General features: G+C 41.8%; 2 protein-coding genes and 1 non-coding gene across 3 annotated transcripts; 1 reads left to right on the top strand and 2 right to left on the bottom strand.

Annotated features, from left to right (window-relative positions):
• Window positions 1–1881: 1881 nt before the first annotated feature.
• On the bottom strand, window positions 1882–2832 carry LOC128398950 (olfactory receptor 4Q2-like). The gene has a single exon (XM_053360213.1). The coding sequence runs from the start codon at window positions 2830–2832 to the stop codon at window positions 1882–1884; it is 951 nt and encodes a 316-aa protein (XP_053216188.1).
• An 8134-nt stretch (window positions 2833–10966) lies between these two features.
• TRNAQ-CUG (transfer RNA glutamine (anticodon CUG)) lies at window positions 10967–11038 on the top strand. Its single transcript has one exon. It is a non-coding gene; the product is annotated as a tRNA-Gln (tRNA).
• A 1342-nt stretch (window positions 11039–12380) lies between these two features.
• LOC128400020 (olfactory receptor 4Q2-like) lies at window positions 12381–13331 on the bottom strand. The gene has a single exon (XM_053361961.1). It carries the CDS (start codon window positions 13329–13331, stop codon window positions 12381–12383), a length of 951 nt encoding a protein of 316 aa, XP_053217936.1.
• Window positions 13332–16793: the final 3462 nt, after the last annotated feature.

The following is a 16793-nucleotide window of genomic DNA, read 5'->3' as shown; positions in this document are numbered from 1 at the left end:
ACCTCACAGAGTGTTTGTTGTGGGGGAGGAAGGGAAAGGAGAATGTTAGCCGCTTTGAGACTCCTTAGGGTAGTGACTCCTTAGGGTAGTGAAAAAGCGGGGTATCAAATCCAAACTCACTCTCTTTCTTTCTTTCTTTCCTTCCTTCTTTCTTTCTTTCTGGACATGCACTGGAAGCCAGTGCAGTGCATTTCAAATAATGTTTATTAAAGATTTTCTTGGTTTACAAAAGTATGTGCATTGTCTCTTTTCTCAAATTGTATAAAAATTGAAATAAGGTGTTAGGCTGGGAGAGGGAGAGATTGTGCTTGGAATGTTGGAAGTAAATAGTAACTGGATAAGAATTTTGATAGGGAAATTGACTACTGGTGGGTTTTAGTTGAAAGGAGCAGTGGTAGTTGGAGTTTCATGGGGGTGGGGTAAAGTGTTTGGGTAGCTGTGGTAGTATTAGTGAGAGAGAGTGGGGTTGGTGTTATTAATGGTCATGGTTTGGGGACAAATGGTGAGTGTATATTTAGCCTGGATATATTTAGAATGGTAGAGTAGGTAGGAGTGTGCATATGAACCGAAGTCACATCTTAAGTATGTTACCGAAACCATATACTCCTTTGCACTGAACTATTGTAAAATCATTTATTATCTCTGTGATCAATAAAATTGTGGGTGACTGCTGACTGAGGTGGGACTCATTCAGTATCTGTGAAAGCAGAAAAATAAATAATTTTTAAAAGGCCTAATAGAAATCCAGTTCAGGGCTCTAAAACTTAGTGAGAGTGGGTTACAGGGGGGTTGAAGTAGATCTGAGGGTGGTGCCAGAGAACCACATAGCTGAAGGGAAAAATGGGCAGGACAGGTGGGTTTTTGTGTGAGATACAAACCAGAATGATACAGACAGAAGTAGGTAAAGAGAATAAATGGTTTTGGCTTTAAAAAATGTAGTCCCCTAGTGAGGATTGGGTATAGAGAGAGTGATGGGGGGGAGGGGAGAGATATAGTTTCTGAAACAATGACTAAGCCTCCACCTCTGTAACTTCGCCAGATGAAATCAGTGATGAGAGGGTTAACACTGTAGCTTATTGATGACACTGTTCTCATGAGTCAATCTGCATATTATACCTTAAATGGATTTTCCCGATGCTTCCTTTGTTCTCTTGGTCTTCCTTTTCCACATTCCTCAAATTGGAAAATGTCAAGGTTAGGGCTCTGTAGAGGTGCCATTATTTTCCATCACAGAGTTGGGCTGGGTGGGTGGGTTTGAACCTTGACAATTATCCAAGCATTGTGATGCTACAAATAAAATTATGTCTGTATGTCTTTATGCTACCCACTCACTTCAGATTTCACTGCTGACTCTCTCACTCACCCCACCCCAAAATATTTGCAGAGCCACTCCTAGTCTTCTGGTCTATGGAGAAGCTCACCAACTATATTACATTTTTAAGTTACATACAACATTTCATTCACACACACACACACACACACACACACACACACTACACCATTGTATTATCCTGTATATTAATGTTATTTATTTGAACATTGATATTTTGGTTAAATATGCATACTCAGTTTATTTGATTTCATGTTATATTTTCATGTGCTTGGTCTCTTTATTTATTTGATTGCATAGGCTGTTTTCATCATTGTCAGGGAGTAATAATTGTGATTCAATCTCAAGCTTCTACCTAGGAAATGAAAACCAAAGTGCCATAATATCAGTTTTAAAACGAAGTGTCATTGTTGATTAAGCATTTGCTGGTTACATTTGTATGTTGTTGCTGTTGTCATTATTTAAATTTGTCATCAACCCTTCTCCATAAAAGCAAAAGCATGGCTGTTTAGATAGTTTCTTTGGAGGATATTCTGTGAAGGTCTTTAGAATCACGTCTCTACCTTCCCATCAGAAATCGTTTCCTTCCCTGTCAGCTTCCTTATTGCTGACTTCACATCTTTGTTTCTCAGAGTGTAGATTAACGGATTCAGCATAGGGGTGATGAGATTGATATTGTAAAGAACATGGGTCAGCTTGTCTATTGTGATAGCAGATAAAGGCTCAGTGTAGATAAAGATGCAGGGTCCAAAGAACAATGTCACCACAATTAGGTGGGAGGCACAGACATTGAGGGCTTTGCGTCGTCCCTCAGGAGAGCGGATCCTCACCAGGATGGTTGCATAGGAGATCACCAAAAGGACAAAGCAGCTGGCTGAAATGAGGCCGCTGTTGGAGACTATGAGAAGCTCAGTGATGTAGGTGTCAGTGCAGGCCAGCTTAATGACCGGTGGGACATCACAGAAGAAGTTGTTCAATTGGTTGGGGCCACAGTAGGGAAGGCCTATAGTGAGGAGTAATTGAACCATGGAGTGGATGAAGCCCCCAGTCCAAGAGGCTGCCACCAGCCAGCTACAGAGCTCCCTGTTCATGATATTGGGATAGTGCAGAGGCTTGCAAATGGCCACATACCTGTCATAGGCCATGACAGTGAGGAGGAACATCTCAGCAGCGGCCAAGAGATGGAGGAAAAAGAGCTGGGCCATGCAGGCTTCAAAGGAGATGCTCTTCTTCTCAGACAAAAAGTCCACCAACATCTTAGGGGTTGTGACATGGGAGTAGCAAAGGTCTAGAAATGAGAGGTTCCCAAGCAGAAAGTACATGGGTGTTCTCAGTTGAGGGTCTGAGGTCACTGTCAGCATGATCAGGCTGTTTCCTACTAGGGTGGCTGCATAGACTAGGAGGAAGAACACAAAGAGGGTGGCTTGGGACTGCCATGTTGGAGAAAGGGCCACAAAGAGGAATTCATTGACTCTGGTGTAGTTTCCTTTCAGGTGATCCATTTTGCCTGCAAAAGTGGAAAGAAGCATTTTTAATTATTTATTTATTTAATAAGAATATTGATAAGCGGCCAATTCATTAAAGCAGATCATGGGGGTGCAAAATAAAATAACGAAAACCTCATAAAATTGGCTGCTTTGGGAGAAATGGCAAGCTATAACCAACCAACTAAATAAATAAATAAATATATGCTGTCTCCAATGCTATTCCTACTTAGAGTAGATCCATTCAAATGAATGGCCCATCATTTTCATTGGCTCTACCCTGAATAGGACTACCATTGAATTCAACCCTAAATCACAAAACATGGATCAGATTATCAAGACTGAATCTAATCAATTCTCTAAAAGTGCTTGGCGAAACTAAAAATATTAACAACAGATGGCCAAGTAACCACTACCATAAAAACTTTCAGTTGGTACAGAAAATAAATCAACAGGAGATAACTGTGGGACAGTCAGAAAGGCTTGGCCAAGGGATTATACTGATCTAACCTGCACACTAGGGAAAATTTGGTCCTTTGAGTAACCTGGATCCAGGTTGTTTAAGCACTTTATTCACTAACGATAATACTGTTACCTCCAAGGGGCTTTTTAAAGTGTGCAGTTGGACCTAGAATGTGGATGGCATATACGCAACTTAAATCAGGGTAGAATGTGCTCAGTGTTCATACTTAAAACAAACTGTCCAAAACACCTTCATATTTCTGGCCGCAACCTCCTCTTCTTCACCATCTTCAGGCTGGTAACATTTTGCCCCATCATTATAAATACAGTGGTACCTCAGGTTACATACGCTTCAGGTTACATATGCTTCAGGTTACAGACTCCGCTAACCCAGAAATAGTGCTTCAGGTTAAGAACTTTGCTTCAGAATGAGAACAGAAATTGTGCTCCGGTGGCGCGGTAGCAGCAGGAGGCCCCATTAGCTAAAGTGGTGCTTCAGGTTAAGAACAGTTTCAGGTTAAGCACAGACTTCTGGAACGAATTCAGTACTTAACCCGAGGTACCACTGTATACTGTATAGGTGACTGGAGACATTTACTGGTGTAAGCTTTTGGACACTGACAGCAATTGCCTGGGACTGCCAACTTTCACAGGTTGATGTCAATAGCAACAACATTTTAGGTATACAGTGTAATATCTTTCTGTCTGTCCATTCAACCATTTTACATATCTGGTCTCCAGAATGTCAAAATGTATACAGAATATACAAGGTGTAGGAATTGGTAAAACTGTCAATTTCATTTTAGCAATTTCCCATTTTTGCAGCATCCAGTTCATTACATTTCTATATCAGTTTGAGGGGATGCAAAATAATAATATACATTTGGGGGTGCCAAATGTGGCCTCATAAAGGCCTCTTATTATGAAAGATTACCAAGGTCTGCCCCTCCACAATTGGCTAGGGAACTACAAAGTCAAGTTTTACAAAATGCCAATAAACCTCTAGTAACTTCCAATAGAAACTAGATCCAGTTAAGCACTACATCCCTGGAACTACTCAGGGCGTTAAACAGGATAAGGGTAACAAGTTCTGTTTTCTTTATTTACATATTCATAAACAGCATTTTCATACGCAATATTGTAAGGTGGTATATAGTCTAATTAATACCATAAAACCAATAGAAGCATCAATAAGAGCCAAGACACTGCTTGTTCTAAGCACCCTTAGAGATAGGCTAACACAATTAGTAGTGGGATGCTTTCTTCACTAAATTTTCACAGCATACAGTGTACCTCGGGTTACAGACGCTTCAGGTTACAGACTCTGCTAACCCAGAAATAGCACCTCGGGTTAAGAACTTTGCTTCAGGATGAGAACAGAAATTGTGTGGTGGCGGCGCAGCAACAGCAGGAGGCCCCATTAACTAAAGTGGTACCTCAGGTTAAGAACTGTTTCAGCTTAAGAACGGACCCAGGTAGTGCATTTTGAGGACCCAGGTAGTTCTGCATCAGGACATTTTAAAATTCTATCCATATTGTACATTGGGGGTGGGGGATGGGGATAAGAGAGAGCTAATGAAATCAATAAAACTGCCACATAATACCTTATTAGTCCTGACAAATGTCAAATGTCTCCTTTAATAAGGTGATTGGGAGATTGCTATCAATAGCTGGCTTTTTGTGTGGTCCAAGGAATATCTAAGATTAAGATCTCTTTGTGGGCCTTTTCAGGGTGTCATCATCTTCAGGTAGGATTCGGTTACTTTATGGCGAATTCAGATTGCACATTTACTGTTGTTTGGGAAATCTTGCACTCTAGACACGCTTCCCCCCAAATATTTAACTTTTTTTCTGATAAGAAAAATGCAGAGGGAAGTATGTGGCAACACTTCCTTGATGCAATGTTGCCTAACCAAATTACAAATGAATTGGGCTGACTGCTCAATAAACAGGTCTTCTGCAAGTGCCCAGAAGCTCTGCTCCCCACCCTAGCTAAGAATTGTGCAATTGAGATGCCTACCGAAGAGGAGAAACTGCAGTTGGAGGGGGGAAACATACACAGAGAGAAGGCAAGAGATGAATTTGGGACTCGGGAGTTAACAGGGTTTGGGGGGGTACTGGATTGTTCCCTGCGAACCTGATGTTGGTGGGTGCAGTGGTCCTTGACAGTCTATTAGGGTGTTTAAGCTATTCCAGCACCTATGCTCAGCTTGTATTTTTGCAAATAAACACACATATTACAAAATGCCAATAAGCTTCCAGAGATCTCCCTCCAACAGGAACCAGACCCAGGCAACCTGGTTCAAGAGGCTGGGCAGACTTTTGAAATACACATACTTGCAGAAAGAGAAATAAACCCAATCCCAGAGAGAAGAAAATAGGAGAATCACAGACCCTTCTTTCTAATTGTCTTCTGCTCCATATGAGGACTTATTGTCTCAGTTTGATTCAACTGTGTCTGCCTCAACAATCTTGGGGACTGGATGTGGTGTGTGAGATGAAGCAGCCAGAGGGTTGCTCTCCACCCATCCCCAGCATTATCACCACCACCACCATTATCCTTTATTATTTGGCTCTCCCCCCCCCCCCAAATGTGACCCAGAGCAACTTTGAAATGAAACCACCACGTGCCACCTCAAGTGATTGCCTCACTTTGCCCTGCTTCTCTGTTTGACAAGCATCACAAGACAATTGAGAGAATTATGGAATAATCACAAAATGCAAAATCTCCCCCTAAAATCTCTCAACCCCAAAGCATCTATCATCACTAATCCTATAACAGAGAATTAGAACAGGGCTGTCAATTGGATGCTGCCCAGGGTTTATTCAACCCTAGCTCCGATCAGTCCCAGCCAACATGCTCAAGGATAATGGTAGCTGTGGTCCAGAAACATCTGGAGAACACATTAGCTAGCTGTGAATTACAAGACAAGTTCTAACCCTTTTTTCGCAAGCTAGTCTGTGTCTGAAGGAGGGAAATTGGTTAGCAAATTTATATCAGGTCTACCCCATCAGCCCTGTGTGTCTCACTTGCACTCTCTTCCTTACTCACTCTGAGGTTGCACAGGGAACATCTCTTCACAGCTAATCAAATCTTGGAGTGTGAAGTGAGAAGTGGCCTTGCAGTGTTACTCAATGACTTTGAAAGCTGGCAAATGGGAACAATGAAAAGTCTTATTTAATTATCTCTTTGAGTCTTGGCACATATGTGCAGGCATTAAGGAGCTGGTGAGTGTGGTTGCAAAGGGAGTTTCTTTCCAAAGTTACTGCTCTGGTATTCCCACTGAGAGAAGGGCAGTAAACTTTGAGAACTTGCAAAGGAAATTCCTCCTCAACCCAGTTTACCTTTAATCTTCACTTAGCAAGTCCATTAGAATGGATTTGTACATTGCAACCACCTTCTTGCTTTATAAATCTGAAAGCAATCCACAGTGTTGCAACACCAGTGTTCACGGTGCTTTGCAGTATTGAATAGACCAAGACTCTGCCTACAGAGTGGTGTGGTGTAGTGGTTAAGAGAGGCAGACTCGTGATCTGGTGAACGGGTTCGCGTCTCCGCTCCTCCACATGCAGTTGCTGGGTGACCGTGGGCTAGTCACACTTCTTTGAAGTCTCTCAGCCCCACTCACCTCACAGAGTGTTTGTTGTGGGGGAGGAAGGGAAAGGAGAATGTTAGCCGCTTTGAGACTCCTTCGGGTAGTGATGAAGTGGGATATCCAATCCAAATTCTCCTCCTCCTCCTCCTCCTCCTCCTCCTCCTCCTCCTCCTTCTTCTTCTTTCCTGTTTTGCCTTAAGTGGTGAAATGAGACCGGCTGCCTGTACTCTTCCCATAGCAGAGGTTCTGGTCTAAACCAATTTTAGTAGAGTCTTTTATTTACCAGAAGCAAGATGGTATAAATAGGTGAAGGGGAACTTGTGACCATTCAGCTCTCACCCAGAAAAATGAAGTAAAGGCACCTATAACAAAACAGGAACTTTATATGTTTATATAAGAGGTTATAGCTTAACAGTGATGTTTAATAAGTCTTCACTGAAGACATTCAAGTGGACAGAGAAATGCTTCCTAGGACTGGCTATTGTTTTACTCCACCCACAGAACACTTCCAGCCCCTCCAGATCTTAACCCTTTCTTTAGGTAAAGAGAAAATTGTTTGGCCACAGACTATTCCTAATGCCAACACTAACCCACTCTGTTTCATCTATCCTATCTGAGTCTGCTCGGTTAGCCAGAGCCCACGTTGATCACAGTGCAGGGACACATGGTAGACACGGAATGCAATCAGCTTTTTATTAACAGAAAATAACAACACAGTAGAGTCCTCTGGTTTCTCTTAATCCAGCTGAGATGTTGCTGAAATTGATCACTAGCCCTGACCTTCCCCCTCTAGCCTCTCACTCTGGATTCATCCCAAGCAAACAAAGGCTATGTCGAGGGGGTGAGCTCCTCCTCTAGACCTCTTTGGCCTGCTGTTCAGCAATGTGCAGGACTCTCCTCAAGCAGGGTGTCAGAGGGGGAGGAGAGCCAGTAGGACTGGGACTGTTCTGCTGTTGGTCAGCAGGGGCAACCTCTGAGTCCTCTTTGTCTGAATCTGTGCTCACACTGTGACTCTCAGTCTCTAACCCTATCCTGGAAGGCCCTCCTTCTCCTGACCATTCTTGATCACACAACTCCCCCCCCCCCCGCGCGCTTCTTGCACCTCTCAGCTCATCCCTTCTGCAGACTGCTCTTCAGTGTTCCACCACCGTGATCCAGGATCTAAGTCATTTTCTGTGTCCTTCCTGAGGGGCTCTTGGGTGGGCAGCTTCCAATGCTCTTCCTCATCCAGCCAGTCCTTGACATCCCATTCCCCCACGCCTCTTGATTAGTTGATCTACTTGTCAGCTCCCACTGGCTGTTGGGTCACAAAGAGGCAGACCCAAGGGTTCTCCATCACAACATTCATATACATATATATCTGGTATATTTTTATGTATACACACTGCACCATATATTAGCAGGTTTACTTTCTTATTGAATACTTAGCTTATTGTTATTTTTTACAATAATATTTTAAACCTCTTTGTTTATCTGAGTATATGTGACATTTACATCACAGTTAGGAATTAACATTTGGGATTCAGTCAGAAGCTTGAAGGTAATCTACCAAAGAAATGGAAACCATACTGCCATAATATCTATTTTAAAATGAAGATTCCTTACTGTCTAAGGACTTGCTCATTAAGTTTGTATTTTGCTGCTGTTATCATCATTCAGATTTCTTAACCACCATAAAATCAAAAGAATAGTTTGGGTCCTAAAATCATACACCCAAAGTTTCAGTGCCCCTCACACTTTTTTGAAACCACATCAGTTTAGATGGCTGTTTTTGAGACACTGCCATCACATATTTTGCCCAGCTTTGCTGTTGTGAAGGTTTCATAAGCAATAATCCAGGGAATCACATGTCTACCTTCCCATCAGAAATTGTTTCCTTGATTGCCAACATGTCTGTGTTTTTTATTCTTTTGCTTTTGACTTGTTTTTATTTTGTAAAATGATTTTACTGTATGGTTCGTATTTTGAATTATCATAAACCACTATGATAGATTTCTATGATACAACAGTATATAAATATATTTATAATAAAATAAATTTTAATCATCATTTTGTAATATTTATCTTTATTTGCAAATATACAGGTTGAGCAAATATGAAGGGACAGTTAAAATATGCATGCCTATGGATGGGACTTACTTCTGAGTAGATATGGATGGGATTGCACTGTCAGTCTAGATCAAATTTGGTGTGTTAAATGGGACTTGGACTAGGGAAAGGGTAGACTGAGTTGCATCCTTTATGTACCAGGATTTGCTTTAACTTTTGAGAGCATCAGTAGTTCTGCATTAAGAAATTTTAATATTTATCTATATTGTACATTGGGGGTTGTGGTGCTGGCTGGACATGAGATGGTTGGTGGAACCAGGAAAAACTGTTGTATAAAGCCTTATCAGTCCTGAAAAAAATGCCAAATGTCTCATTTCACTGGGGGGGGGGGGGTTGGTTGCTTTCAAGAGCTGCCCCTTTGAATGGCCAAGAAGTAAAATCTCTCTTTGGGCACTACTAGAGTATCACCATCTTCAGGTAGGGTTCAATCACATGCCAGCAAATTCAGGTTGTGCATTTACAGGTGATTAGGATGTCTTGTGCAACAAACATGCCTCCAAAAAATATTGCACTTTTGTGCTATGGGACAGACAAAAATATGAATTAACACTTCCTTGATGCAATGTTACCTAACCTCCCCTTGAATAAATCATGTGGGCTCACACTCTCTACTCTCCAACACAGCTAAGAATGATGAAAACAATCTGTCTGAGAAAAGAAACTGCAGTTGGTGAAAGAAAGAAAGGGGGTAGACAGAGGGACAGAGAAATGACTTTGGGGCTCTGGGATTTAACAGTGATTGAGGTGCTGGACAGCTCCCCAGGAACCTGACAGAGGTGCATTGGACCTGGACAGTCTGGGGGAATATTTAGGATACAGCTTCACCTGCACGCAGCCTATATATTTCTGAATGAACACATATACTGGAAAAATGTCAGCAAGCCTCTAGAGATCACCTTCCAAATTGAACCAGATGCAGGCAATCTGGTTTAACAGGTTGTGTAGGCTTTTCAAATACATAAGCAAGCAAAAAAGAATGAAAGAATCCCAGAAGAATGAAAAAGGACAAACAGAGATTCCTCTTTCAGCTCCCTATAAATACTTTTCATTCCAGTTTAGTTTACTTTTGTCTTTCAACAATCTTGGAGAATGTCTGTGATGTTGACAGAGGAAAACCAGGGAGCTGCTGCCTCATAGCAGTAATATTATCACCACCATCACAAGTATCACCACCATCACAATTAGCTGCTTTTTTCACAAAACCTAACCCAAAGCAAGTTATAAAATGGTACCAACATGTGCCACTGAGGGTGATTGCCTCACTTTGCCCAATGGTAATGCCAGCCCTGCTTTTGTGCTTGATAAGGACTGCTAGACAACCGAAAGAATTATGAAACAATCACAAGATGCAAAATGCCCCTCCTTAAAATCTCTCAAAAGTAGCTATAGTCACAAATCCTATAATAGAGAATTGGTGGCAGCCAGTGGGATGCTGCCCAAGGGTTATTCATCCCCAGCTCCAATCAATCCCACACAGCATGGTCAATGGTGATGGGAGTTGTAGTTCAGAAATATCTGGAGTACACCTATCCGGGAATTACAAGACAGATTGTAACATTTTTTGCAGCCTAGTTTGTGTTTTCAGGGGGGAAATTGCTCGGTGAATTTAAAACATGTCTTGCCCTGTCCATCTCACTTGCTCTGTCCTTACTCACTCTGAGGTTGCATGAGGAACAACTCTTCACAGCCACTAAAATCTTGCACTGAGGAGTGGGAAGTGGCATTCCAGTTTCACTCAATGCCTTTGAAAGTTAGCAAGTGGAAATAATGAAAAGACTTCCTGATTTATCTTGGCAGGGCAAACTGATATGCTGAGTATGGCGGAGCTGAATGATTGTGGCTGCAAAGGGAGTTTCTTGCCAAAGTTACTGCTCTGATGTCTCCAGTGAGAGAAAGGCAGAAAGCTTTGAGGATTTGTAAAGGAAATTCCTCCCCGGTCCTCCCCGGTTTACTTTTAATTGGCATCTATTATGTGCCATGTGTAAGGTTCCATGGTGTAATGGTTAGCACTTTGGACTCTGAATCCAGCGATCTGAGTTCAAATCTCGGTGGAACCTACTCCTTAGTTTTAAGGGACTACTCCTTAGTTTTTAAGGGTCTAAACCACAGAGCCTAGGGCTTGCCAGTCAGAAGGTCAGTTGTTTGAATCCCCGTGACGGGGTGAGCTCCTGTTGCTTGGTCCCTGCTCCTGCCAACCTAGCAGTTCAAAAGCACATCAAAGTGCAAGTAGATAAATAGGTACCGCTTTGGCAGGAAGCTAAACGGCATTTCCGTGCACTGCTCTGGTTCGCCAGAAGCAGCTTAGTCATGCTGGCCACATGACCCGGAAGCTGTATGCCAGCTCCCTCAACCAATAAAGCGAGATGAGCACCGTAACCCCAGTCGGCCACGACTGGACTTAATAGTCAGGGGTCCCTTTACCTTTTCCTTTTATGTGCCATAGGATGGATTTGTACTTTGTAAGCACCTTCTTGATTTAAAAATTTGAAGGGAATTGATGTTGTTGCACCATAATTGTCTAGAGTACTTTACAACATGAAAGAGAAAAGAGTTCTGCTTCCAAGGACCTTACAGTTTAAAAGAAGGAAGGGTAGAGAGAGATAAACAGGGAAAGCGCATGTAAATGATTTAGTAGCAGCTGCTTGGATTTGGCTACAGGATAGGTGACAGAAGGGCATAGGGATCTAAGGGGTTCACAGAAAGTGACTGCTAGTTTCCCCTTCCATGTTCAGAATAGGCAATCTAGATCAGAACCATAGTGTGGGGAGAAAGGGTTAAAGACCATGCATGTCATGTCCCCAAAATAATTGGAGTAGGGTGGTTGTTTAGAAATAATTACTTTGGTAGTGTCAATGAAATATGTTTTTGGACTCAAGAGTGTTCCCAGTTCTACAACTTAAAATATCACACTATCAGGTTTATTGAATGTTATATATCAAAAACTGATATTTTTGTTTAATACACATACTAAGTTTATTTAATTACAGGTTATATTCACATGCATTTAACCTCTTTTTTATTTGATTGCCAATGATATCTACATCACAGTCAGGCAGTAATAATAGGGATTTGACCAGAAGCTAGCAGGGCTTTTGCATAGGAAATGAAAACCACAGTGCCATAATATTGGTTTTTAAAAATGAAGCCTCCTTATTGATAAAGGAATCGCTGATTAAGCCTGTAGGTTCTTATTGCTCTTGTTAATTAGATTTCTTACTAACTCCTCAGCATTAAAAAAGAATATGATGGGTACTTAATTCATATTGCAAATGTGCCAAAGCACATTTTTAAAAGATCAGTCCAATTTTTATCAAAAATGGTTGCTTTCAACACTCTCCAATTACATGCTACACCCAACTATGCTGCTGTGAAGGTCTCTATGAGCAATAATCCAGGGAATCACATGTCTACCTTCCCATCAGAAATTGTTTCCTTGATTCTCAGCTTCCTTATGGCTGACTTCACATCCTTGTTTCTCAGAGTGTAGATCAATGGATTCAGCATGGGGGTGATGATATTGATATTGTACAGGACAGGGGTCAGCTTGTCTACTGAGATAGTGGATAAGGGACCACCATAGATAAAGATGCAAGGACCAAAGAACAATGTCACCACCATTAGGTGAGAGGCACAGACATTGAGGGCTTTGCGCCGTCCCTCAGGGGAGCGGATCCTCACCAGGATGGTGGCATAGGAAGCCACCAAGATGACAAAGCAGCTGATTGAGATGAGGCCACTGTTGGAGACTATGAGGAGTTCAGTGACGTAGGTATCAGTGCAGGCCAGCTTGATAACTGGTGGGACATCACAGAAGAAGTTGTCCAGTTGGTTGGGCCCACAATAGGGAAGCCCTATAGTGAGAACTAACTGGACTGTGGAGTGGATGAAGCCCCCAGTCCAAGAGGCTGCCACCAGCCAGCTACAAAGCTGCCTGTTCATGATATTGGGATAGTGCAGAGGCTTGCAAATAGCCACATACCGGTCATAGGCCATGATGGTGAGAAGGAACATCTCAGTAGCACCCACAAAATGGAGGAAAAAGAGCTGGGCCATGCAGGCATCAAAGGAGATGCTCTTCTTTTTGGACAAAAGGTCCACTAGAATTTTAGGGGTTGTGACTGTGGAGTAGCAAAGGTCCACGAAGGAGAGGTTCCCCAGCAGGAAGTACATAGGTGTTTGCAGTCGAAGGTCAGAAGTCACTGTCAGCATGATAAGACTATTTCCTACTATGGTAGATGAGTAAACCAGGAGGAAGACCACAAAGAGGATGGCTTGGGACTCCCATGTGGGGGATATGGCCATCAAAAGGAATTCATTTATTCTTGTATGGTTTTCTTTAAGGTGCCCCATTTAGCCTGTAAAAGGGGAAAGGAAACAGGTTTTTTATTCATTCATTCAAAAATATTTTCTAAACTGCCAGCTAATTGAAGAAATCATCTCAGTGTGCTACAAAATTGCTAAAACATCATAAAATAGGTTCCTTTGGGAGATAGGACAGGTTACAAGTAAGTAAACCAAAGCTAAACCCAATGTTTTTCCCTTTCAGAGTAAACCAATTAAAATGAATGAACATGACTAGCTTTCATTTGCTTCTAAGGGAAGGGGGTAGTTTTGATTCACTTCTCTATGCATGAAACATTTATTCCAGAACTGAGCTTCTGCGTAGCTTTTTCTGGAAGATGTTTGAATAGAATATATTGTATTAAAAAGCAAGGGATTTTTTCTGGGGGTACTCAAGGTTATGCAGTACTGACACCTTTCTTTCTAGAAGAAAAGCACTGTTTAAAACCACCACTTTATTCCACATCCCTTTATCCCTTATTTACTCAAACCTCTATTGTTGTTATTGTTGCTGCTGCTGAAAACTGTCTTTTTCTTCTGTGTCCCTTCCTTCCCACTTTGTTCAGACCATTTCCATCATTTAAAAGTGACTGCTATTTTCTTTTCTGTGTCTCTTCACCACTGCTTTGCGCAAACTTCTACTGTTATAGAATCAAAGAATCATAGAACTGTGGAGCTGGAAGGGACTCAGAGAATCATCTAATCCAATGAATTTCCAATGAAGAAGAGTGAAAATTGATGTTTTAAACTTTTCCCTCTTCCATTTCTCAGCTGCCTCATGTGGGAAAGATAAAGGATACAGGGCCCTCTAATATTCCATTGTATCTACTACCATCACTCCTGGTACCATTTGTTTTCTTTAACATGAGATTCTAGATTCAATGTGGTAATTTAGAAAGGATATTTTAAACATCCATATGTGCACAACATCCATCAACTGAACTTAAGATTCTCTATCTGAATAAGCAAAGTGACAGCTTGCTCTTAAGATTCTCATATTAAAGATGAGCAACATATATCAGTATGGGTTGTATACAAAAAGGGGGCTGCAGAACAGGAGAAGGTATGGAAATGATGGTGATCACACAGAAAGGGAGAACTAAGAAGAGAAAGGAGAAGGATGGAGAGATTTAAAAAAAGAGTGAAGCTGAAAATGGAAGTGGAAAGGCGGTTGCCAACGCCCCCCCCCCCACAAAAAAACCCCCAGAGTGAATAGGAGGAATGGGAATGAGGTTGAATATGAAAACACTGGCATAGAAAGGTATACACTAAAAAGGATATACCAAGAACTCAGGCCACAAGTTTCAATATATTCGAGAGTTGAAAAGAAAAACGTGTATATTCTGCTAAGAATAACAGTTTGAAGCTAATGGTAAATTTAAACACAACGTGTAAGTACAGTAGTTTTAAGGTAAAACTAAAACGTTTAAGTACAGAAATAATGTAGTTTCAAATATGCAGTGATATAGTATAAAGGTACATAAAATACCAGTACACAACAATTATTTTGTACAAGTCTCAATGGCAGTCAAAAGGAGTCCATATTATATAGAATCAGAATAAAGAATCAAATAGGGCCGAAAAGGAGTATCCGGAGTGTGAATCAGATGTACGACTCAGTAGTGGTGACCAGGACAGGGCCCTGTTTCGGAGTAAACGCCTTCTTCAGCTCGGTTTTTTGAGGGCTATAAATCTGTTGGAAGTCTGTATCATTTAATTCTTTTATGTTTCTTTTTCGACATGCGTCTTAGATAATGGAATGCTTCCAAGTTTTCATGTGTTTCTCTGAGACTTCCAACAGATTTATAGCCCTCAAAAAACCGAGCTGAATAATAATAATAATAATAATAATAATAATAATAATAATAATTTATTATTTATACCCCACCCATCTGGCTGGGTTTCCCCAGCTACTCTGGGTGGATTCCAGCAAAATAATAAAATACAATAATTTATCAAATATTAAAAGCTTCACTAAAGAGGGCTGCCTTTAATCCAGCAGCATGTGAAAGGCACAACATTGATAAGGTCTGAATTAAAATATAGATTCTAAACCTTCTTTGCAACTCAGCTCGTGTCTGAAGGGGGGTAATATTTTTTTAGCGAATTTGAATCTGAAATACCCCATCAGCCCCATCCACCTCACTTGCCCCTTACTCACTCACTCTGAGGTCACTTGAAGATTGCACAGAGAACTTCTTTCCACAGCTGATCCAATCTCAGTCTCAGAAGCAGCATTCCGGTTTTGCTTGATGACTTTGAACTCTCCATGCCAGATGGAAAATGGGAACAATGAAGAGGATGCTTGATTTATCCCTTTAGATCTTGGCAAGGTAAACTGGTGCTATGGGCATTAAAGAGCTGGATGATCCTTGTTACAAAGGGAGTTTGTTTCCAAAGTTACCACTCTGACATCTGGCTCTGGTGTCCCCAGTGAGACAAAGGAAACAAACTTTAAGAACTTGCCACCATCTGCAAAGCACAGCAAATTCATCCTCATGCCCCGTTTAGATTTGATCTGAACTCACTAAACCCAGCGGAGTAGATTTGTGCAGTGGATTAGCCTCCTTGTTTCACAAATGTTAAAGCAATTGTTTTGTTTCATCAGCAGTGTACACAGTGATTCACATCATAAAAGCAAATAGGCCTCTGCCTCCAAGGAGCTTACAGACTAAAACTTGATTCAAGAAAAACAAAGGAAGGAAGGCTAGAGAAGGAAAGACAGGGGAAAACAGAGAACAAATCTTTAACTTGGGTTCAGTTACAGGATAAAACCCTATTGGACCCCCTGGCAGGCCAAGAACAACCCACAAACCAGAGCTCCCCCTGCCCCCGAGTTGGAGGAAATTTGTTTTCTGCTGCTCAGGAGAGTAGGATCCAAACCAAGGAATTCCAATTAAAAGGTGGGGGTGATGCTTGTCTGATGGTATGAGCTGTGCAACAGTGGAGCAGCTTTCCTTAGAAGGTACTGGACTCTTCATTAGAAGTGTTGAAATATAGGTTGAAGTCTGCCTATCCCTACCAGGGATGATTATTTATTTATTTATTTAACTTTGATCCTGCCATTCCTCGAAGGACCTTAGGAAAGCTTATGTGGTTCTCCCCCCACCCCACCCTGCCCTCCCCAATTTTATCATCACAACAACCCTGTGAAATGGTTTATGCTTAGTGAAAAGGCCTCTCCTCCTTCCGGAGGGGAGGTGTTGTGGGCGGGAGACAATTCCTGCATCACGCAGGGGGTGTTACGCCCCCTGCCCCATCCACATGGCTGGTGCGCCATGCCCCCGGTTGAGCACCCAATCAGGCGGCTTGGTGGGGGCGTGGTTTGCTGCTCAAGATGCAGCCACGCCAGCCATTCAGCCCATTTGCTCACGGGTTCATCTTTCAGATCGGGGAAACGACATTTGGCTAGGTAACATCGTCAGCAGTATTAGGGATTGGTTACAGCTGTGAGGGTATTGGCGGCAAGCC

This window comes from Podarcis raffonei, chromosome 13 (genome assembly GCF_027172205.1).
Source record: "Podarcis raffonei isolate rPodRaf1 chromosome 13, rPodRaf1.pri, whole genome shotgun sequence".
NCBI lineage: Eukaryota > Metazoa > Chordata > Lepidosauria > Squamata > Lacertidae > Podarcis > Podarcis raffonei.
This window is presented reverse-complemented; position numbering and strand designations above follow the sequence as displayed.